The 24,484-nt window shown below is 33.9% G+C and overlaps 1 protein-coding gene across 3 annotated transcripts; it reads right to left on the reverse strand.

Moving 5' to 3' along the window:
- Positions 1-693: 693 nt before the first annotated feature.
- On the reverse strand, positions 694-12,829 carry LOC115962488 (chaperone protein ClpD, chloroplastic-like). Of its 3 annotated transcripts, XM_031081336.1 has the most exons (13): positions 12,558-12,829; positions 11,875-12,459; positions 11,379-11,539; positions 10,888-11,117; positions 10,672-10,780; positions 10,477-10,592; positions 7,594-7,695; positions 7,223-7,504; positions 7,041-7,138; positions 6,636-6,930; positions 3,995-4,228; positions 3,521-3,754; positions 694-1,137 (listed from the first exon to the last, which is right to left on the reverse strand). In XM_031081336.1, the coding sequence occupies exons 1-13, from the start codon at positions 12,647-12,649 to the stop codon at positions 844-846; spliced, it is 2,832 nt and encodes a 943-aa protein (XP_030937196.1). In that variant the 5' UTR covers positions 12,650-12,829; the 3' UTR covers positions 694-843. The 3 variants fall into 3 exon arrangements, with proteins under 3 accessions (XP_030937196.1, XP_030937197.1, XP_030937195.1); XM_031081337.1 differs by having other exon boundaries at positions 10,888-10,946; positions 11,875-12,650; XM_031081335.1 differs by having other exon boundaries at positions 11,875-12,650.
- Between the last annotated feature and the right edge of the window lie 11,655 nt (positions 12,830-24,484).

Below are 24,484 nucleotides of genomic sequence, written 5' to 3' on the forward strand. Positions count from 1 at the left end.
GCGCGGCGACCTGGGTCTCGCGGTGCGACCTGGGTCGCGCGGCGACCTGGGTCGCGGTGCGACCTGGATCTGTCTGTGTCGCCATTCCTTCTTCTTCTTCTCTTTTTTTTTTTTTTTTCTTTCTTTCTGCTTTTTTTTCCGCTGGTTCTGCATTTTGGGTTGTGGTCATTAATATTTTATTTTTGGGTTGGAAATCGAGTCTTAGAGACTCGATTTCCATGTAGACGCCACCTGGATAAACTGCCACATCAGACAGGAACAACCCATGAAAATCGAGCCTTTAAGAGTCGATTTAAGGGCCCAAAATCGAGTCTCTGAGACTCGAGTTGCTAAAATTATAAATAGTTTGTAAACAGACCCTATTAACTAAATAGTTTGTTTTTAATGGGTATTTACCCATTTTCGCCTTATGTCTTGCATCTTCACTAATATAAGATAAGTAAAATCGGGAAAGACAAAAAATGAAAGGTACCATGCTTTCACATAGAAATTATAAGGGTCTGAATTTCAAAACATAAAATATCGTACTCAATGCACAAAACTCTTACTTTGTAAAATCTAGTAGAGGTACAACCTTACCACATTTTAATTTTTTAAGAAGCTAATTTGCAACCTGTGAATTTTTGTGGTGATCACTTGTCATCACACCAAGGCTTGACCTCTAACGTAAAATAAAATAAAATAATAGCAACAAAATCAAACCCTCATTTTTCTTAGATACTGATAATTTTAGTTATTTACACTTGAATAAATGTGATCTAATTAAACTAAAAACAACAATTGGACATATGTGTATGCCTATAAGATTAGATGAAGAAATTAAAAATTAATTAGAATTACAAGTTACAACATGGGTGCCGAATCAGAAACATGGTGAGTCACAAAGGGATTTCCAGCAGCATCCAAATCAATGAGTGCAGTGTCACCAGGGCTGTAATCTCCATAAAGGATTGCTTCACTCAAGACATCCTCAATTATTAGACTTATTGCTCTCCTCAGAGTTCGGGCACCAGAAATCTTGTCATACCCTCGCTGACACACCAGATTCTTCACTGATTCAGATACCTCTAAACAAATCCCTTGAGATATGAGCCGGTGCTTCACCTCTTCCAACATTACATTATAAATCTCCACCATCTGGAATAACTTTTAACACTTCAGTATATCAATCAGAATCACTACTGCTACTTCAACAGAGTTATGTAATATCGAGTCCTAGATGAGCACAAATTCGTGCAAATCAAGCTTCTAGTTTCGTTAGAATCAAGTTGACTAATAATATTTGAGTCTCTCTCCCCCAGTAGAGAAACTCAAATATTGGTTCGGGTTGAGTTATAAAATACGAAACATTAGGATTAGGGGAAGAGGAATATATATATATGGAGTGAGAGAGAGACATATAGACTATAGAGACTAGAATGAAAGAAAAAAAAAATAGGATTAAATCAATCAGTCACTCACCTTGGCACATATTTATAGTATAGTGATAACAACATTACGAGAGTAAATTTAACACTCCCCTCAAGCTTGAGTCAGCATGTGGTAGGAGGATTACAGCGTGAGAAATACGCCTATGTGTTAAGCATCATCGTGTTTCCATTCTTTATATACAAAGCATTAGGGACGAGAGAAAAAGGAGGAAGAAAAAGAAGAGAGGGAGAGTAAAAAAAAGGCTTAACCCTCCATTTGTTTTGAAGAAAAAAAAAATTTTGAAATTTTTTTTTCCATTTTCAGGTGTTTGTTTGTAGGTAAAATGTGGTCAAATTTGTAAAATATTTTCCATTGACCATAAAACCCTTTATAAAGTTGTAAAATGTCATGATGATCTATTTTCCGTTGATGAAAGCAAAATTCAAAACTACTTAAATCCCTATATTCTTGTGTGTTTTCAATTTTTTGATGTCAGGATGATCTATTCTTTAGGACTATAATGGAAGTTATTTTCTTACTTAGATGTCTAATGGAAAAATATAAAGAGGTTTGTATAGATCTTAATATAATTTGTATTGACCTAGAGAAAGCATATGATAAAATCCCTAAAGGGTTTATGTGGGGTCTTGGAAAAGAAAAGAGTTCCTCTATAGTATATTAAGTTAATTAATGATCAAATGACACAACTATAATTAGTGTGCAAATATATGGAGGCATCACAGCTAAGTTTCCTATCACTATAGGTTTACATCAAGAATCAACATTAATTCCATATCTCTTTGCACAAGTGATGGATGAACTCACTAAATCGATTCAAAAGAAAGTCCTTCGGTATATGTTTTTGGCAAATGATATAGTTTAAGTTGATGAAACTTGAAGTGTAGTTAATACCAAGTTAGAAATTTGGAAAATCACTAAATTAATGTCTTTCAATTATATATGACTAAAACAAAGTACATGGAATGTAAGTTTAGTAAAAGTAGATATAAAGATTAAGGGGTAATAATACTTGATGGTCAAAAGATACCAAAGAGCAAGGTCTTTCGATATCTTGGACCAATAATTCATAGTGATAGAGAGATTTTGAAGAGGGTGTGGATTATAGGATAAGAATATGGTAGATGGAGTGAAAAAGTGGATCAGTAGTATTATTTGATCATAGAGTACCTATTAAGTTAAATGAAAATATCATAAGAGTACTAGCATTCGAGGATGTAAAAATATCATAAGAGCACTACCACAGTACCACTTAATCTATTTTACCAACCCATTTCACAACTCACCCAACATCCCAGTTCTTATTTTTACATACAACCCAATAAAATAATATAAACTACTAATAAAATAATAAAAAGTACTATTCTCTCTCTCTCTTTCCTCCCACTCTCTTTTTCTCTTCACCCACAACCACAAGATTAAAAAAATTATTTTCTCTTTACAACCCATGAACAAATAATACAAACCCGTATGAGGTGGGTTTTGGTTGTCTTGGGTTGTAAAATAGTAACTGAAGGGTGTTTACAACTCCCAAATGCTAGTGCTATAAGATTGCTACAAGATCAACTATGCTCTGATAATAAACATTGGACTATTAACAAGCAACATATTCATAAAATAAATGTAGCTAAATGAAAAGTTAAAATGAATAAGTAGAAAATCACTTAAAGATAGGACTAACCCCTAGTGATCAAAAGATGAAGAAGAATCGCTTGAGATGGTTTGGTCATGTTGCTATAAATGCACTAGTAAGAAAAAGTGGGTTGATTTAAGTTGAGGGAACAAAAATAGGTAGAAGAAGACCAAAAATAACATTAATAGAAGTAGTAAAAAGGGACATATCAATTAAAAAAGTAGTCCAGAGTATGACTTCAAATAAAATAGAATGGCAGTAAAGTTGAAAAAAATACATGGCCAATCCCGGTTATTTTTTGAGAATTTATAATTGACCCCAAAATTTCGGTATTAAGGCTAGGTAGTTGTTATTATTTTATTGAATTATTTTCAAAAAACCTAGAAACATAATGGAGTAATGACAACCTTTCAAGAACTAACTTCACTGGAGCTAACAAGTCAATGAAAGGTGACAAACCTGAGCCTTTTCAAGGGGACGAAACACAACTACTTCATCTATCCTGTTGAGCAACTCTGGACGAAAATATGTCTTGAGTTCTTTCATTACTATTCCTTTCATCCCAGAATATGAAGTTGACTTATCATCAGCAGTGAAGAAAGCCATAGAGCTCTTTCTACCCATAGAGATGGCAGTAGAACCTACATTTGAAGTCATCACCACTATTGCATTCTTAAAAGATACTCTTCTTCCCTGTTAAACCAAGTTCTAAGAAACCTTAGAGACTGAATGGTCCAAGACTATCTAACAAGGCTAAAATTACACTACTTCATTAGCAGAAAGATTCCATTATACTATTTTTTCTTTTATAATTAATTTCTGTGCAGTGTTAATCATATTTTTTTCCATTTATCAAGCAGAACTCAATTGTCCAGTATTTGATCTCTACCATTTTCTGGCATCATGTACTGGTGCAAACTAGCAGGAACAAACCTGGGAATCAGTAAGGTGGCCATCTTCAAATAATTGGAGGAGGATGTTGAATATAGCTGGATGGGCTTTCTCTATTTCATCAAGCAATATCACTGTGAACGGCCGTCTTCTAATAGCTTCAGTTAGAGTGCCACCCTCTCCAAAGCCAACATAACCTGGGGGGGAACCTATTAATTTGCTCACTGAATGCCGCTCCATATATTCACTCATGTCCAATCTTATCATGGCCTGCTCCTGCAAAATGAATATCAGGGATCATACAAATTAGATTAAATATTTCAATGCAAAGGGGATAATGTCAGGGATCATACAAATTGGATTAAACATTTCAATAAAAAGATGATTGGAATGCAAAAACATTATTGCATCATCTGAAATGCCCTGGATGCATGGTTAAATTTCTCAATCAAATTTAATGGTTAATGCTGACACCTTGTAGATTGAGATCGTGGTACTGCATTAAGTTGTAATCACGAAATCAACTCTAATCTCTTGGATATTTTCCAGTTTTAATTTCTCAATCACTTTCCTCATTCATTTCAGCCATTGTTTCCATGGTATTATCGTATGAAGTAGTTAGATTGACTCATGCTGCTAGACCCTCTAGGAAAATCAAACTTCACCCCAAGATCATTCAAAATTATGGTCTAAATTTGGTATTGGACCTAATTGGCGCCCTTCCCATCCTACTTTAGCTGTTATTGAGTCATAGTTTTAAGTTTCTAAGTTAGGAAACAGTTGGTTTAGTATCATTTTTTTCCCCTTCAGTTTAAGTGCCAGGGGGATGATGCAGAAGTGTTAGCAAAATAAGAAATAAAAGGAGAAAAACTAATAACCCTGGGCTTCACCACGTATGGGCTATGGTTGCTTAGAATCACCACCAGCTGAAAAAAAAAACTCTCATCAGAATAATCTTTTCTAAGGTAGAGGTTGTCAATATTATACTAGTATTTTTTGCCTCTATCTATTAGTTTCATCTCGGCAGACCTAACCTTCTCATCATCTATTCAATATGCTTAATAGGGTTGTTCAGAGAATTGATTCATCTCACTGAACCAAAAAACAAGTGTTCATGGGTCTATTTGGCCATCAAATGTGGTTGCTTAATACTACCATGGTGCGCTAGAATAAAGTTTTAAAAATTGTAACACTGATATATGCTTGTTGATTGACTGTTGTTGTGCGTGGGCCAGGGTTTCCAAGGCAAGCAGCTTAATATTGACAACAAACTTAATTGTAGCCTAGGCTACAACTCCACTTAATACCATTTTATTAAATATGAATTTTGACAAATCTACCATTAGATTACATTCTCTTCTTATATCCTCCATGTTTGCAAAATTTCCAAAAGATCAAATATTAATAGCTATGTCACCAATCAAATGCTTAAATTTCAAGCTTTTGTAGTCTAAAATTATATATAAAAATAAGTTTATAAATCGAATAGCAAATAAAATCCGATTAACACAAAGTTTTACATGTGCTTTAAGAATATAAAGAACATGCAATCCAACAGTTAGATTTTCAAAATATGTTACTATGTTAATTTTTAAAGTGAGAGTTGTAGCTTTATGTTACAACTAAGTTTGTAGCCAAATTTTGTCCCCTCACAAATGAACACATGAGCTTATGGCCTAGTAAGTCTCTGAAAATTTCCTTCTAAACTTGAAGTGGAAGCAATTAAAAGCTCACACAAATCCGTACGATGTTTCATTACATAATAAGTTCATCAAAATTTTGCATCAATATACTCTTAAGGTTTTACACAAGGTGTAATGGTTAGGGAAAACTAGGTGCGATATATACATTATCGTCCAAATCATCCAACCTTCAAACCTATAATCTGACCTGAAATCCTAAACAACCTACGTTTGATTGGCTTCCAAATCAATCAAAACCTGAACTGCTATAGCCTACAGTCCTCTGTCTACTGTTCACAGTTCTGAATCAGATCTGATATTCTTACTTGTCTTACCAGTTTGAGCCCTAAAATATACCCATCTTATTATACAGAATATGAGTCTAAAAAACCCTGCATGTTTCCTAGCCCTTTTCCACATTAAAATCTAGACCCCTACCAGCCTTAATGCCCAAAATTCCCATTGCCAGTAAAAATCATACAACTTGCTTCACATATCCAGCACCTGAAAGGCTATTATGGATCATCATCTAACTCAACTTGCACCTCCTACCCTTATAAGTCATAGGTAGAGGGTGAAGTTTTGGGTTCAAGATGCATCGGGTGCATAACTTATCAATCAAAACTATGTACATCATATTAACAATTCAATTTAGAAAGAAAAAAATAATAATAATTGCAGTTTAAGGAAGCATTTGGGATTTCACATGTAAATGTGAAGTCCAACATCAAAAAAGTGGTAACAAAACAGTAGATTAAAATACACGGTTGTCCAGAACCAAATAGCTTATATATATAGGTTGAAATGGTGTCCAACAGTAAATGACATCTGATTAATATGAATTTGACATGTGTGTAAGTAGATAGAGAATGCGTAATCCAAGAGTGGGAGTGTCAAAAAATTAATTTGATTGATAGTCATTGAGTAATGTAATATTAGCTAAGAGATATACTATGCGAAACTTCACCTAACTCATATATATAGTTAGTTTGATGCCTTACCGATCCAAAATAGGATGCTGCAAAAGCTTTTGTTAATTCAGTTTTGCCAACCCCAGTTGGGCCACAAAAGAGAATTACAGCAATTGGTCTTTTGGGGTCTTTCAAGCCAGCCCAGAACCTCTTAACAGCTCGGGAAAGAGCGAAAACAGCCTCATCTTGACCAACAACTCGTCTCCTAAGTTGCTCATCAAGACCCAGTAAAAGCATTCTTTCATTATCAGTAAGCTGCTGAACCTGAATCCCTGACCAAAGTGAAGCAACTGCTGCTATATCATCCGGTCCTACTATTGAAGGTCTGGGAAAAAAAATCAAAACAAGAAATTTAGTTAAGTATCAAACTGATTCCAAGGTAAATGCAGGCCTAGTGTTTTCATCCTTCATACAATTTGGGGCCAAATGTCATACTCATTGGCATCTGATGTGGAAGGCAAAGAGAATTTTGAAACAAGATCAATGGTATCATCCAAGCTATAATCACCTTCATATTGCTTACTTGCCAGGACCTGGTTATATTTAGACACAAATCTTGTGTTATCTGCAAATCATGAATATTTTAAGTAAACATTAATTTTGGACATTGTCATTACCAGTTCATGCATAGCCTGAACAGTTCTAATTTCTTGCCAATACTCATCTGGTGACTTTGAAAGTATACGTGTTTGCTGTTTTCTCTTCCTCTTGAAGGCTTCAATACGAGCTCTACTCCCAGCCTCATCAATGAGGTCAATAGCTTTATCAGGAAGATACCTATCAGATATATATTTGGCTGACAGATACACAGCTGCATTTATGGCTTCTAGTGTAAATCTGCAGTTGTGATGCGCCTCATATTTCTCACGTAGACCCAACAATATTCTAACTGCATCATCCTAAAAATATTTACATATTTAATAATGAAAAAAATTAAAAACCAACTGAACATAAATATTGTAAGATGAAAACAAATATTGAAAACAACCTGGCTAGGCTCATTAATCCACACAGGCTGGAATCTTCTTGCTAATGCTTTATCCTTCTCAAAATGCATCCTGTATTCATCTATAGTTGTAGATGCAATGCACTGCAAACAATGGGAGGTTAGTGCACCTTAATCACGATACAAGACAACTTATTATATGTGGAAAAAAAAGTTAGATATCTTTATAAAGATGGATATACTACTCTAATATGATATTTTTACATAAATCTCCAAATCTACATAATAATAATAATTATTATTATTATTATTAAAATGGAAGCATTTGAATTTTGGTCGACTTCATAAATTTGCCACATCAGCATTATCCTATCAATTTTTCCAATATCTGGTTTGTTAGATAATTTGATAAACATATATTGCTTGTGAAGAGAGGGTTTATCTTCATTTGATGCTTCAGTAAAGGCTGCAGAGAAATGCAGACAAGACATATCTGTGAAAGAAGGAATCATAGGGATAGAAGTTAAGGAACCCATGCCACACACCTATGTATATATATGTAGCACTTCCAGAGAAAACGGCTCTACCCAAAGTTAACAAAATTATGACAGAGGGAGTGGAAGACTCCTCCAAGAAAATAGGTTGAAGGGAGAAAATTTAGTGAGTTCTCTAATAGAATAGAAGTGTAGAGAAATGAACAATGTGTGCAAAAGAATGACAGAAGAATGGGGTGGGCACGTGCTATATGAAAAGCCGGTACAGCTTAAGTGTTTTAAAATCATTGAGAGACATCACATAAGACCTTCATGAGAATGCCATTTGAAAAGTAGGTTTTTGGGATCCAAAATTTTTGGATTCACAATCCCTTGTGTGGTAGTGATGTAAAGACGCTTCATTTCCTATATATTGCACACTTTTTTCTTTTCATTTTAGGAATTAGTTATCCAGAATTTCCTAATGTGGTTCATTTTCATCGAAGTTAATTAGTTCCAATCTGAATTTCATCTCTATAAATTTTCATGTACATGTATTGGCATCTTGAAGTTCTTATTGTATATTTAACAGGTTGCCCACCATATGTTTGATTCAAGTAGTCAATGAGACTCTTACTACTTCGACTTAAAAGAACAAAGTATGGCATGAGAAAGCACTTTCTTTTTGTTTTAAAAGCAGAAGAAACCATGTGCTTGAAAGCAACTAAACATCAAAACTGGAAAGCTTTTGCTGCCAAAGGTACTAATTTATTGTTCTATCTCATGTTGTTTTCTTCCATCTAAAATTATGCTTATTGTTTTTCTTGCTGTTGCCCTTCCATATAATTTGGTTTGTTTTAATTTGAAGTATACAAGGAGGTTTAATTTGTTATGAACTATTAAAAGGCTTCTTTGTTTTTTCTAATGGCTGCAACCTATTTCTTTTATTTTTTGTGTTTCTTTGCAACTATCAAAGCTCTCAAGCCATGACTTTTGGTTGAATACTTTGGATTACAATTGTTGTTGTGCTTCTTTCTGCAATACTTTGGCTGTTTTTTTTTGAATTATTTTTCTTTCGTATGGCATGAATCTTAGCAACGACAATTATGCTCACATAAAAATATAATTAGTAAGGGCTATACTTGAGTGAAGATGCAACAATTTGCTCTTGCAAAGTTAAATGTCACTGAAGGAAAACAACAAATACTTTTGAAATTCAGTGAAGTCTTCTCTAACTACCCTTCTTAAATTCAATAAAAAGTTTCCTACAAGGGGCTGTAACTTTCCCTCGCTTTGCACAGACTTGTGACAAGTGATAAAAAAAAGTCATATAGAAAGTGCTAAAACTGATTCATACTAGAATTTTAAAATTGCCAAATACCCTTCAGAGACTTGCAGTTATTAGGGGAAAAAATAAAATGATTGCTTTTGGAACAGAAAAATGCATGAACGAACATTGCTGTCATAACTCATAATTCTATTAAATTTTTCAAAAAGAACAAAAATTATCCGAGGATGTTATAAAGCTTTTCCACTGATCACCTCATGACACCTTCAGAGCAAAAAGTAAAGATTTCTTCCTGACGACAATTACATTTCAATCCCAAGAGGAGAAAGAACTTGAAGTTTACTATGTAATCTTGTAACAATGAGTATTGTTAGAGAACTAAGGTTTGATAGTGGACATTTCACATTTTCACTAGAGTCAACTTAAAAAAGCCCAAAAGCCAGCAACTAGGGGTCAGCTACATTGATCCTTTTATGTTATCTGGCTTTGCTACTTAATCCAGGGCAATCATGTCTTTGATCACTGCCTCTGGCTGCATCACTTTGACCATGATACCGATATTCAAGTGCATTTAAATCGCTCCTTCATATTGGTACACTCAACATTCATATACCTTTGTTGTACTTAAATCGTTATGATAGTCTGTTTAGGTTGCACTTGCACCTAAACCGACCATGATACTGTTTTAAGCATCATCTGGGACAAATTCCAACTAAACACTTTTAAGCAAACTTTCTTCAAACAGATTCATGAGTGTTGTATCTGTTATATTCATTTGAAATCTAAGGTCACACTGGTTAGATGATTAGTAAAAGGCATAATATTGATATTTCTTTGATTTGGCCCTCTGTTTGAAGGATTCCATTGATCAAGCTGTGAGCCTAATCCCATAAGCCCAGGATAAAATGGCATCCCAGTTGTTCATGAGTGCCACATGGTGACTGATTCCATACATGGAGTTTGGTTGCCTAAAAGTATTGATCCTAACTTCACTATCTATTCCCAGTACTTCCAATAAGTTTCAGTTTTATATAAATTAGATTTTAAGAATCATGCTTTAATAATCAGTTTAGATGGGATGACTATATATTAGGTCTTCAAGTCTCACTAACATGTCAAGATATGAGACAAGCATGATTATATCATTATACAAGAAACAATCACCTGTAATTGACCCCTCCCAAGTGAAGGTTTCAGTAGATCAGCAATGTCAAGACCAGAACCCCTATTTCCTCGTCCAACAAGTATATGAACTTCATCAATAAAAAGAATGACATCACCTGCAAATGAAAGCATATCAAAACTGAGCAACAGTAAAAGCAGTTCTGTTCTTAAATGGAACTTCAAAAATGTATTCACCTGCTTTCAGTACTTCCTCAACTAATTTCGTAACACGTGCCTCTAATTCTCCCCTCTCCTTTGCCCCAGCCATTAATAGTGCTATGTCCAAAGACATTATACGTTTTTTCTAAGGAAACAACAATAAACTAATCACTTATTTTTTTTGTAAAAAAAATGAAACTATAAGCAGATGCATCTGAATAAGAGTAAAGAAACAGAAGAATTATAGCATACCAAGAGAAAAATAGGAACATTTGCCTCTGCAATGTTTAATGCCAATCCTTCAGCAATGGCTGTTTTTCCAACACCAATTTCACCAAGAAGAATGGGGTTATTTTTGGTTCTGCAGCAAAGTATCTGAATGATTCTTTGAAGTTCGTTTTCTCGGCCAACAACAGGATCTATGAGCCCTCCACTTGCACGGGCAGTAAGATCCACACAAAACTGTGCTAATGCAGTTTTTTCTGACAGACACATTTAAATTACAAAACATTGCTTTCCGTTTTTGTAGAAACAAAATATTTCACAACTGGTTGAAGTGACAAATTATGATTAATGCAATATCACTTTTACATGAAACTCAACTGACATAACTTTCATTGTACCAAATCACAACCTACCACCTCAGCGGTTATGAAAAATGTTGTAAAGTTTGCTGTGTCATTAAATTTAGACTTATTGATCATGAAACTAAAGAAATTGAGGATATTGACTTGTTTTGTTACCTCTTGGCTTTTCAGGGGATCTCATAATTGCTGCTTTTCTTAAAATGGATTTTCCACGCATCCATTGAGATTCCACAGATGGATTTCTACCATCTTTGGCAAGCTCCTCCTGAAGTCTGAAGATTGCCACAGCCGCCAACTGATTGACATTTGCCCCTAATCTGAATATCATACTTATATAAGATGGCAAGTTTGTAGCATATGGATTCCAACTCTAGACCTTTGTGCACACTAAAATTCATGAATCATTATAATGAACAATAAATTAAGAAGGTTGCCATCGTATAATAACCTGTCAGCCACATTGCACAGAGTACTTAAAAATTTCATTAGGGAGAAAAATTAGACCAAAGGGGAGCACAGAAGAGATAAAAAAAATTTTAAGGATTTAATATTAGAGAGTAGTTTGGCCTAATCATGATGCTGCTGCATATTAATACAATTCACTCTGAAATATTTTGTTAAAGAAAAAAAGAAAGAAGGGGATGGGGGGTACCTGTAGAGGAGTCGAGTGGCACTGCCATCATCAACAGTAAAGAGGGCAATGGAGATGTGCTCAGGGGCGATGAAATGGTGAGCCATGGTTCGGGAATAGTGAAGCGCAGCCTCAAACACGCGCTTTGTACTAATGGAAAAGGGGAGAGCCGCACTAGAACTATTAGAAGCAGTAGGATGAGGATGATGCCAAATGTTGCGAACAGCATCGCGTGCCATGTGGAGGGTGATGTTCGATCCAAGAAAGCCTTGTTGCTCATAATGATAATGATAATGATGTTGAAGGTGAAGGTGGTGCTCCTCATCCTCAGCAATTAAACCCAGCAAGAGATGCTGTGTAAATACCATCTCTCTCCCAAGTGCTTTTGCTTCTCTTTGGGAATACATAATGGCCTTAATTGCTCGTTCTGTGAATGGCTCCAAGCCCCCATTACTACTACTACTGCTACTACTACTAGCACTGGCAGAGACCACACCAATCCCATACTTTCTTCTCCTCCTCCGAATAGTAGTAGTTCTAGGATTGTAGACAGGAAGGAGCTGGTTGAGGCAGCCATGAGCATGAGGCTCAGCAATTATACTAACTCTAGCATTACGAGAAGAATGAAGTGTGAATTGAAGTGGGTAAGCAAAATGATGAGAGGTATAGTTGAAGGATATAAAGGGTGAGCAAAAAGAAGACACCTGCATTCTTCTTCTTCTTCTTCTTTTTCTACAGAATAAGAGTAACCAGAAGACAAGGAATAGTAGTAATGAAAGAGAGAGGGACAAGACATATCTAATTAACCTGAATTCTTTGTATGCGGTATGGGAGTTGGAGTTGAGAGAAAGGAAGCAGAGGTGAACAAGAAAGGTATGGAAATTGGAATGGAGTGTGGTAGGACGACACGTTAACCAAAAGAGAACACTCAAACTCGAAAGCAAACTTCACTGTCCCTTTCCTTGTCAATTTTATAACAACAGAGACCAAATATTTGGTCGCGTTCCGTTCCTCAACCCCTGCACAAGAACGCAAAAAGGTCTTTTTGCCCCTCTACTATTTTTGAAGATTTCGCTTTTTTAATAACGTAAATTAGATTTTAGAGTATACTTTACAAGCATATTTGCAATTGCCTTTTTTCTTGTTGGGCAATTCCTTTTTCTTTTTTTCTTTTTTTTTTTTTTTTTTTTTTTTTTTTTTTTTTTTTTGAGAACGGGTCATTCTAATTTCTTTTATTAACCTAATAACTAGCGCAATTACTAGAGATAAACCAAACTCTATTTACAATTATCATAAAAGTGCTTGTTAAAAAGTCCAAACAAAAAAGTCCTAAATCGAATTTTTCTTTGATTTATTATTTAGTTATAACATCAAAATTAAAGTAAATGAATATTTAAAATTAAAACTGTCTAAGATGAATTTGTAAAGTCAATATATTTATATATTTAATATTGTTAAAAAACTAAAAGTAAAAAATAAATAATAAAAAGAATAATGATGTGGCAGATGATGAAGTTCAACAGGAGTATAGTAATAATAAATGCAATATGAATGTTCAATTAAAGGCAATTGATCTTAATAAATGAGAGTGTATGTAGTCAATTTTTATTTGTTTGATCACATTCTCTCTATACTGTTATACAAATTATTTTCATTCATTTCGATAGGTGAAGTGTTCATTTTTTTTTTTTTTTTTTTTGAGAAACTAAAGTGTTCAATTTTAGACATAAAGTCTACTTTTTTTCTACATATTATTTTAAATATTTTTAGGAATGTCTAAGAAATATGCAATTTCAATCTCATGTATCTATATTATTAAACAAAACCCAATTAATGGTTTGAAGCTACTCCTAGGATAAGAAAAATTATAAATATAATAATATCTTTTAAGAGATTGAGAAATTTGAATAATATATTTGAAACTTAAATAGTTTAATTGTACAAGGAAAAAAATTAGGAAAACATAATGTACAATAACATAATTTAGAAAAATATGGACAGCCTAAAAAATGAATAATATCAATTAAAAAATCCAAATAATAAAATGATTATATATTTTTTTAGATAGATAAATGAAATATAATTTTAGAAATTGTTTAATTTTTAGGGAGAAAAAATTATTTTCCACAAAATTTAGAGAGAAAAAATTATATATTATATTATAACTATGAAATAATTATCTATTCTCACGCATCACATAGGTCTGTTACTAGTTTCTACAATAATGATTACAACAGTGATTAAGATATTTATACAACAAATAAAATGTAACAAACTCTAAAAAACTTAGCGCGAATTACTCATCTCTAACAAATTTTCTAATGCACCAACAGAATCTTTACCATAGTTGTCAAAATCTCAATCTAGATCCTACGATTTTACAATCTTACCTGCCCAAAACAATCCGGATCTTTCAAGGATCTTTGTGATTGTTTAGGATCGGTAGGATCGTATGATTCTGACAATCCCAAATGATTCTGGTTTCTTGTAATCTTCTTTAACTTGACAAAAGACTCAGTTGAACCCAAATGAAAAATAATATCCCAATGGACTAAGTTTTGCTATTCTAATGTGGAGAGATTGAATGTCAATTGGACCTAAATGAAAAATAACATCCCAATAAAGTGTCATGTTTTTAGTTTTTTGGCCTTTTTAAATGATGCTTACAAATGGATTCAGTGATGTATGGTAATTACATCAAATGGATGCAAATTTTTGGTTTTTTTATGAATGAACGTATAATTTATGTGATTATTTAACATACCAATATTTTTTTCCTCAAATAATGTAGGATCTTATTACGATTCACGATCCGATCCTACAATCTACGATCCCACCTACCTCCCACAGTCCTACGTAGGATCCCGATTTTGACAACCTTAATCTTCACTAACATAGTTTTCTTATGCTACACACAATTTTGGGTTTTAATACAAGACTGCATGTCATAGCTGCACTGGCTTGAGATTGAGATGCATTTGTGTTAGATAACTTTACAGCTGTCACTTAAGGTGGAGCCTATTGGCATCTAAGGACACATCTCTCCTCTTTAAAGAATGAAGAACAATAGTATAACACTTACTATACAACTTGATAAGGGCATTTTTGTCCAGAGAAAAGTTTTCCTTACCTGTCTGAACGAATGAACCTCACTCGAGGTTCATCAAGATAAAATCCTCAAGTGCCCGTCTACTTCTGGAAGACCCGTAGGGGACCCCTTGGATTAGCCCGACAAGTGACTCACGCACCCCACGTGTGGTGGCATACAAACCCGACTATGAAGACATTGACCTGGCAGGTGACTACACAAGCCCGACGGGTCTACTCTTGAGCCGTGAGTCCCACAAACCTTTGCATGCACACCACTCATAAATCCCTACATGGAAATAACTTGCACACCACGTCCACAAATCCTTCTACATGCTCATAACCTCCCAGTATTGGAATTAAGGCCCTGAGATCTCGGAACACTAACTCTGCATCCTCCATACAAGGAAAGATCCTATGTTCATGGGATCTTGGTTAGCCCTATACCACTATATAAGTACCAAGTCTCCTCTTACCCAAGATACGCAAAAAAATCCTTAGCTCTCACACTACTGAGTTCTTGGGGATTCTTCTATCACTAACTTAACCTTTGAAGGGTATTTGGCTGGCACTCCATTGTTGCTCTCTATTGGTTCTTTGTTTCTTTGTTCTTCAGGTACTCTCATTGGCGTCGTGTGGACGATCAGCTCACTGACGATTTTTGTGCATCATCACAACTAAATTTGGAAATTCCAAGTATTAAATAAACAATCTTTTATCATGGCCATAATTCCATCATCTCTCAATATTATGGCATGCAATTGTGATGGGCAGATGGCAAGGAAGCTCAAAATATGATGAAAACCTATCATGAAACCTTGCTTAGACTTCAAAACAAGAAACATTAAAGTAATTGAAAAAAAACGTTATTAACAACCTATCGCATTATTTAGAACCCAAAATCATTTATATAATTTTAAAAAAAAAGCCTAGCACAATGTTTAGACCCCAAAATCAAATTTTATGACTTAATCACTTTTAGTCCTAAACTAGTTGTTAGCCAAATATCACTGATTGGCAAAATTTCATTTTGCATTCATATTCAAGAATAGACTAAAGCATATATATATAAAGAAAAATATAAAAATGCGAAAAATAAATCAAACCATACATAAAACACCAAGACTTGTTTATAAAGAGGAAAACCCGAGCAATGAGGTAGAAGAAAAGACAAGAAATAGGACACACACTAATTATAAAAAGCTCACCACCAAAGGAAAAACCAATGGGATACAGAAAATTCACCACCTAAAGAAAATTACCAAGGATATAGGGTTGAACACACTCACCACTCATTAGACTGCCAAAAGAGACAGAGTATAACACAAATAATTCTGAATAATAACTTTAATAATCTGCTCTTAGTCTAGCCAACTAAATATATATAGTTCTTAGAAAATCCCTCTAAGCATGGGGGAACTAAATGACTATAAGATTTCCAAGACACAAAAAATAAGAACATAAATAAATGATCCAATATTTCCCACAAAAGCTTATTTCAAGATTGACAAATTATATGCATTAAGACCAACAAGATTGACTAAATAAATGTTGTAGGACAAGTTTGATGGACTTTGACTAGCGGCACAAATTATGGATAATAAGGTTGGTGTAAGTTTCGTGAACTATACCCCTTTTATGACATGTCGTCATGTCGGTTCCTTCTCACGAAGGTCGAATACGCGGTACTCAATCTTCCTAAAAATGATTTTAGACTCAAAGCCAACCTAGGAGTACACGGAGCCTCTTAAAAAGAGACTAAGGAGTCACCACTTGGTTATAAGTCCAGGAATCAAAACATGAATCCTTGAGGACCTATCTACCAAACTAGGTCAATCGTTAGAGTATAGGATGGGAAGAGGTAAGGCACCCCAAGCTTGCCTAATCATAGCTAGCCTTCATATATCTTTGCTTAAACTAGATTGAGTGAAAGCTATCCTAAAGGCTTAAGCAGATGTGCATTTGTATCTATAGGCTAAAGAGTGGTCTACATGTCTTGTGAGGCAACCAAGGAAAAGAGGGTAAAGCATGTGATCATACAAGCATATAAAAAGATAAGCATGTAAAGAGACAAACATATCATGGAATCAAACTAAAACCTTAAACATGTGAGCATTGAGAACATCACTTCGACAACATCCAAGTGTGCTCATGTGTATATCCAATCATGCATGACTGTGGCACATGCATGTGGATACCAACCAATATTGAGAGCTTTTGTTCAGGATGAATGCTTAAGTCTTATAAGAATAAAGCATTAGTTGAAGTGAAAACTTCATTAACTCTTGAGCATCTTCCTTTTATTAGAATTTGATTATCTTGGTTCATTATTAATTGTCTTACATATTCCAGGGGATGAATGGATTTGATTAATTAAGAATGAATTAACTTGACTTTTACAATATCATTTTAGTTTGAGAAATGATATGTCTACAACATTTTTACAACAAATCCTAAGTGGCAAGTTGTTATTGTTGGGGTAAAAAAGTAATCTTAGTGTTAGTTTCAAATTTGAACCAATAATAACTAACCACCTGTGATTTGTTATAAAAATGTTGTAGACGTAGCATCTCTCTTTTAGTTTAAATCAATTACCTTAATTATCTTGAAGAGTTTTGAGACACCTTACTTTAATTAGGTTTTAATTTAATTATTAATTTGGAATGAGTTAAGAACCTAAATCAAACTTTGATTAAATGTTCAATTAAATCTTGAAAGATTCCTATTAAAAGTGGACTTTCCTTATGTTTGATTCATCAATTAGTTTCAAAAGAGATTGAATTCTAATTGACAACTGAATTGAGGTTTTTAGAAAGTATTATCATTTATGAGTTGAAAGTCTTCCTTCTTTATCTTTGATTCTTTTAATTTTCTTGTATAGTTGAGATCAGAATTAAAAAGTGGATGAGAGAAAAGAGAGAATATGCATTAGGGCTTATGTTCAAAGAAGGAAAGAAAGAAAAAGTCTTAGAGTATCTTAGGTTTTATTACATGTGTATATCTAAAGAAGGAAAAAAGAAACAAAGAAGGTAGAAGACATATAAAAGCATACAAAAACAAATAAGGAAAGAATATAAAAAATAGCATTTAAAGAAAATCAAACAAAAAAAATGCAAGAAATTTGGGTTCTGCCCAAATTGGCATATGCCATAAGAAAGATGCGTACGCATCCTTCTATCGACATACGTACCTAGGCTTCAAACAAATTTCCAACAAATAAAACTAAAACAAGAACCCTAGCCGTCTAAAGAATGGGTACACAGAGATAATGATGTGTACGCCTATTATTTCATGCATACACATCCTCAGGAAGATTTTAGGATTCTAAACTGATTTACAAAAAATAAAGGAAATGAAACATATAGTTACCACAGAACATGTTATTATCTCCTCCTCATGACACTTATAGTAATGTTGATGACTAGCCCCTTGGCTAAAATAAACTACCGCAGCTTTGGTGTGAAGCAATGATTTGAAACAGTTTAACTAGGATATTTTGGACGACCTTAAGTGGTATGTTAGCAAGCTTGAGTGTGACACCAACTAGAAGTTTGAATCCTAGTGAGTATGAGACTATCTTCTAACCAAATGGTCTTAAAAGATTAGTCTAATTCACTGTTTCTGCCCTTTTAGCCTACAACATTTAGGTTTAAGATTTCCCATGGTATTTTGGCAAAGTTTTAGTGGGTAAAAATTTTCCAACCCTTTGGATGGTGAAAGTGAGGATTTTTTTAGGGGAACTGGTATTCTATGGTTAGGTTAGACATTTGGGCAACCAATTGATCAAGATAGTTGCCCTAACATCACACCAAAATGGAAATAGAGTAATTTGAGGCTTCTATCTAGAAGGTGTGTACGCCATAGATTAGGTGTGTACATATCATTTTTCTAGCCAATGTATGCACCTTTAGTAAACCTCAAACAAATTAGGTTAGAAATGGGCTTTTAGGCTTGGATACATAGGGCCACTTTTGGGTTCATCTACTCATTGGGCTGTACATATGATGTTAATTATTTTGATAGTGAATTAATTTCTCATCATTGGGACCGAGGACCTTGGGTATAAGTCGGAACAAAATGGGGTGTCTACAACTAGTATAGGCCTCCATGTCTATACCAGCCTTATTATCGACCCCCTTTTTTCCAATATCAAATTGGTATTCGAGCAAGCCTTTCCTGTCAATTTATCCAAGTTATCTTTGTTGTTCCAAAATACTCTATTCATCTTCTATTGTGAGGTAGACGAATTGTTGTATTTTAGAACAACAAAAAATACTTGGATAAATCCATAGGAAAGATTTGCTTTGATACCAGTTTGATATCAGAGCCAACAATAGAGATAAAGAGACAACATGCCTAACAACCCTTGTTGTCTTATAAGCCCAAATAGAGGAATCTTATGATTTGGACATGGAGATCCCTACCAGCCTTATCATCCATAGTTTGTGATGCTAGTCAAAGCCCATTAAGACTGGTCCTACAACATTTATATATTCAATCTTACAAGTCTTGATGCATTTAATTAGTCAATCTTGATTTATGCTTTTGTGGGAAATACTAGATCATTTATTTGCATTCTTATTTTTTATGTCTTGGAAATCTTGTAGTCATTTAGTTCCTCCGTGCTTAAAGGGATGTTCTAAACACTATACATACATACATACATACATACATATATATATATATATATATATATATATATATATATATATATAATTGGCTAGACTAAGAGCAGATTATGAGAGTATTTATTATTCAAAATTATTTGTGTTATACTTTGTATCTCTTTGGGTAGTCCATTGAGTGGTGAATCTGTTCAATCATGTATCCTTGGTAATTTCCTTTGGGTGATGAATTTTTTGTATCCCAGTGGTTTTTCCCTTGGTTGTGAGCTTAGTATATTGTGTAAATCCTATTTCTTGTCTCTTCTTTGAATCACACCCCCCCCCCTTTTGGGTATCACTTTCAAAATTGGTGAAGCATTTTTTTTTTTTTAATAATTCATTAGTCACAACAAGAAGTAATTATTTAAATTATGGATGTCTCTATTACAAACACTGCTTGCTCACTCTTAAGTGCAGGAGATTGTAGTAATATAATTCTCGGATTATCGAGGTCGAACCACAAGGTGCAGGGTAAATTCAAAGACAATATAATTAAACAACAATTTGGGTGAAGAAGAAAAGTATTTTTGCTTGGTGATTGTTAACAAGAATAATAGTAAAAACTAATTTAAATCAATAATGTAAATACCAAGGCATTGGTGTGTTTCCCTATATCAATATGAAATTCTTTATGATCTAAGAAAATATATATTTCATAATTGATTGTTAATTCGGTTGAACTAAGACAATTCAAGAATGCATGATAATCTAGATTAATGATACGGCTATAATAGTTTTTAGAAAAAACTCATTCACTTTAAAACCTTATTTCTATTTGAAACTATTAGAAATTCATCTAAATAATAAGAAAAACATGATTGAACTTATTGAAAGCATGAAAGAACTAATACATCAAAAGAAATCTTATTGAACAATCAAATATGTTATTGTCTAAAATTTTAGAAAGAATCACATCGAATATTCATACCGTATAGAAGAAACATAACCCCTAACCCTAGCAAAGAGTTTAGGCTGCCATTAAAGAAAGGAAAATACAATATTTTTTTCTCCCCCAAATTCGTTCTGCACAGCCTCCCCTCCAAGCCCTAACGTAAAAGTGTCGAAAGAAAAATAAAAATTTTTACTATTTAATTTTCGTCCAAATTTACAACTGCAACTTGTGAGTTAATTTCAGCCTTCAAAAATTGTGAATTTCGAAAAACTCAAAACTGGAAAGTTGTAGATAATTAAGTCACAGTTCTAGCCCATCCAGCCTTGAGTCAATTGGAATTTTGAAGAGAAAGATACGCCCAAATACTGATCAGTACTCAAATCTGATTTTTCTTTTTCAGATTCTACCTCTTTGATTTCTTTCCTTATTTGAAACTTCCAAACATGGTAAACGATCCAAGCACTCCAGCTGCACCTCCTTATACATTTAAGCATGGTCCTTTAGCTCCTCTTTAATTCGAATTTGGCCTCCATTCTCTCACAAACTCTTGTAAACTCATTTTTTTCACATGATTTTCTAAAAGTAGAAACGCCCACATAAATATATAACAAGTATACATTTTAAGGCATTATCAAACACCAAGAGGTGTCAATTGAGTTACTGTCATAGTTTTAAAAATCATATCAGACCGATCGGTTCAACCGGTCCGACCGTCAACCGGTATACATACCGGTTCGATTATCATAAAAAGTCGGAAATATGAAAAAATCCGAAAAAACCTATAAAACTGCGGTTCAACCAGGAAACCCGGAACCGGAACGGTCAAACCATTTCTCAACGGTTCTCTAACTTAGCTACAAAACTGCTTAAAAAAAAAAAAATACCAAGCCAGCATCGCCGACCACCTCAAGAAAAATGAGCAAATTGGAAGTCGGATCTAATGTCTTTGACTGAGAGATATTTGTTCAAGTTTCAACTTTCAAGTTGAGAGATACAGAGAAAATAAAAAAATATATATGAAGTTTTGAGGGAAGAAAAAGAAGGCTGTGAATACCTACCGTACTCGCACTAGCGAAAAACCAACCCACAGAACTACTGAAAAAACTCAAAAGCCAAGTATCAATGAAAGGCATAAAAGGCATCTAAAGTATTAATGCTTGGCAGTTGGCACTTGGGAATTGGGTTGGGTACTTTGGGAGATGTACAACCATGCATGTTAGCCAGGTGTTTCATTTTTTATTTTTAGTGTGTACTGTTCGGTTGTGTTATTTCTTTTTTTGCTGAATAACTATGTTAATAACTTAATTTTGATTGTCTGATGATAAAGAACTATCATCAGGAGCGAACGTCATAGGTTGAAAATCTCTCCAAAAAAAACTTAATTTTGATTAATAAAAGAATACAAATACAAACATACTTTTTAAACAATAAAAAAATGATTTGTATTTTAACATTTAGGCTACTATCATCTAATTAAACACCCTCTTATTTAGAATAGATCTTTAAAGTACAATTAAATTACTTATTCTTAATACCGTTGTAAAAAAAATGATAAATAAAACAAAAAAAGATATAACATTGTTATTTGTGGGGTCATGGGCCCAGATCATACAATTGGGTTTTGGGCTTAAGGCCCAAGCCAAGGATAAGGGGCCGTCCAAGGATGGGTAAGTATAGCCAAGGAAACTCATGCTAGTGGATAAGGAAGACAATATTGAACATAATGGCCTAGGAGTTTGTGTCGAGGATGAATTTGTCCTCGGCTAGCCAAGGCCGAGGTCCGTAAAGGATGCCTACCATCTAGAGGTGCAATCCATGAAGTTTTGGAAATATGGATAAGCATTGCAGGAACAAAAGACAGAGAAGAATCCCAAAATATCTTAGGAAAAGCTGCTATCACTGCATTGAATACACCCCATCTAACTCCCTGGCCGCATTGATGAGGAAGTGACCTCTGAACAGTATTATTGCAGCCTTACAACCACCCCAGAAGACTTCTAAAGGGGGCTGATGGGACAAGAATCAACATAAGCTATCAACTATCCACGTGTAGGATAGAGATGAAGGAAGATATGTAGTATAAATAAGGGTAGAGACCCCAGAGATCGGAAAAAAAAAAAGGAGAGAGAAAGCACCGTAGCAATCTCAACAACTCCTGTAACCATTATCATCCAATATATACTGGAACAGAGCTCCTCAGATTGTGCCGAGAACAAACTCTCTTGTACAAACTTGGTTCGTTTCTGTTTGATTGTATTGGAAACTCATTATAATTGTTATCCCATTCACTAAAGCCTAGTTCTTCTACCCACTCTCTACAAATTTATTGTACTGGATTCACTGGGCCAGTATCCCATACATTTTGGGCCTGGGCCGAAAATCGTGTCCCTACACTATTATTTTTGTAATGTTAATTTTGATTATTTATACTTTCTTTCCCTTTACCATCTAATATAAGATATGAAACTCATTTTATAATTTTTTTTTATATTTGTATGGATATATTTGATGAGTTGTTATTTATTTTATAATTTTAAAATAATTAATTAAATTATTTATGACATCATCGGTTTGACCGGGGTCGAACCAAAAAACCAAAAATCACTACTTTTCCGGTTCCGTCACCATTCCGATTTTTAAAACCATGGTTACTGCGCTCTTGAGTCTTGATATGTGATTTTTTGTTTTGTATTCTGTTTTTGTGAAAAAATAAAACCATTAATGGATATTAAAATTAATTAAAAAAATAACATGTGTCATTGTTATGCATTGAGAAAGGAACACGTCTTATTCTTTTGTGCATCCACTAATCTTAGTATCTAACTTTTAATAAATTAAAATTAGATTTAAGCCCAACTTTAGCTCTTTAATTCTTTCCTTACAACCAGCGAGGGAGGCGGAATAATTAAAATCCACATTTTTCTTACTCTTCGAATATAGTTGTATTTTCTCCGTAATTCTTTTTTTTTTTTTTTTCCTAACACCAGTAGCTGAATGCATATTTACTAGTATCAGCTGTGTAAGTTTACATATGTTTTGAAAATGAAAGATTTGATCATAACCACACATGATGTCATACTGGTTTTTTATACCATAAGTCAATGATATATGTTTAGACTTTAGATTTATTATACGTACATGCAACTTTGTGGATGGGGTTCTGCAGGGTTTCTTTGTAAATTAGTAATTAGTTGACAGTACAACTAAAACAATGTAATCTATATATATATATAAAACCGAAACTTTTGCTAGCACCACAATTTTCCATGTCAGCATTATTTAAAAAAAAACAAATATTTTGATTTTATATTTCTATATATATACTAAAGAAATATTTTCCACATCACTAATTTATTTTCAAATTTTATATAAAAAAAGAAAAAGAAACATCAAGCTAAAATGTGAAACCCGACTCCTATTTTATAACACCAACAAACTCAAAACCCTAAAGAGTTCATTCTCTTTGCTTTGAATATTGGCATCAATGCGGCTGAGGCATTGGCGGTGCCACCTTGAAGGCAAGGTGAACCCTTTTTTTTACACCTTAAACGCAGACCAATGACTCCATTAGTATGAAAAACTCAGATTTATCATCCACTAGGAGATATAATAGATGTAAGTTTTTCTTCTTCTTCTTCTTTGAATTTTCTTCTTCTTTTCTTCTGTTTATCTTCTTCACACGCTAATTTATTTTCAAATTTTATATAAAAAAAGAAAAAGAAACATCAAGCTAAAATGTGAAACCCGACTCCTATTTTATAACACCAACAAACTCAAAACCCTAAAGAGTTCATTCTCTTTGCTTTGAATATTGGCATCAATGCGGCTGAGGCATTGGCGGTGCCACCTTGAAGGCAAGGTGAACCCTTTTTTTTACACCTTAAACGCAGACCAATGACTCCATTAGTATGAAAAACTCAGATTTATCATCCACTAGGAGATATAATAGATGTAAGTTTTTCTTCTTCTTCTTCTTTGAATTTTCTTC

This window comes from Quercus lobata, chromosome 10 (genome assembly GCF_001633185.2).
Source record: "Quercus lobata isolate SW786 chromosome 10, ValleyOak3.0 Primary Assembly, whole genome shotgun sequence".
Taxonomy (NCBI): Eukaryota; Viridiplantae; Streptophyta; class Magnoliopsida; order Fagales; family Fagaceae; genus Quercus; species Quercus lobata.

Excerpts from the sequence above, each read along its gene's own strand:
- LOC115962488 (XM_031081335.1), bottom strand. The coding sequence starts at position 12,563 with ATGCAGGTGTCTTCTTTTTGCTCACCCTTTATATCCTTCAACTATACC. Across the intron at positions 7,139-7,222 it reads TTCAGGCTATGCATGAACTG|GTCCTGGCAAGTAAGCAATA; the intron begins GTAATGACAATG and ends AAATATAACCAG. Across the intron at positions 1,138-3,520 it reads GTCCCCTTGAAAAGGCTCAG|ATGGTGGAGATTTATAATGT; the intron begins GTTTGTCACCTT and ends AAGTTATTCCAG.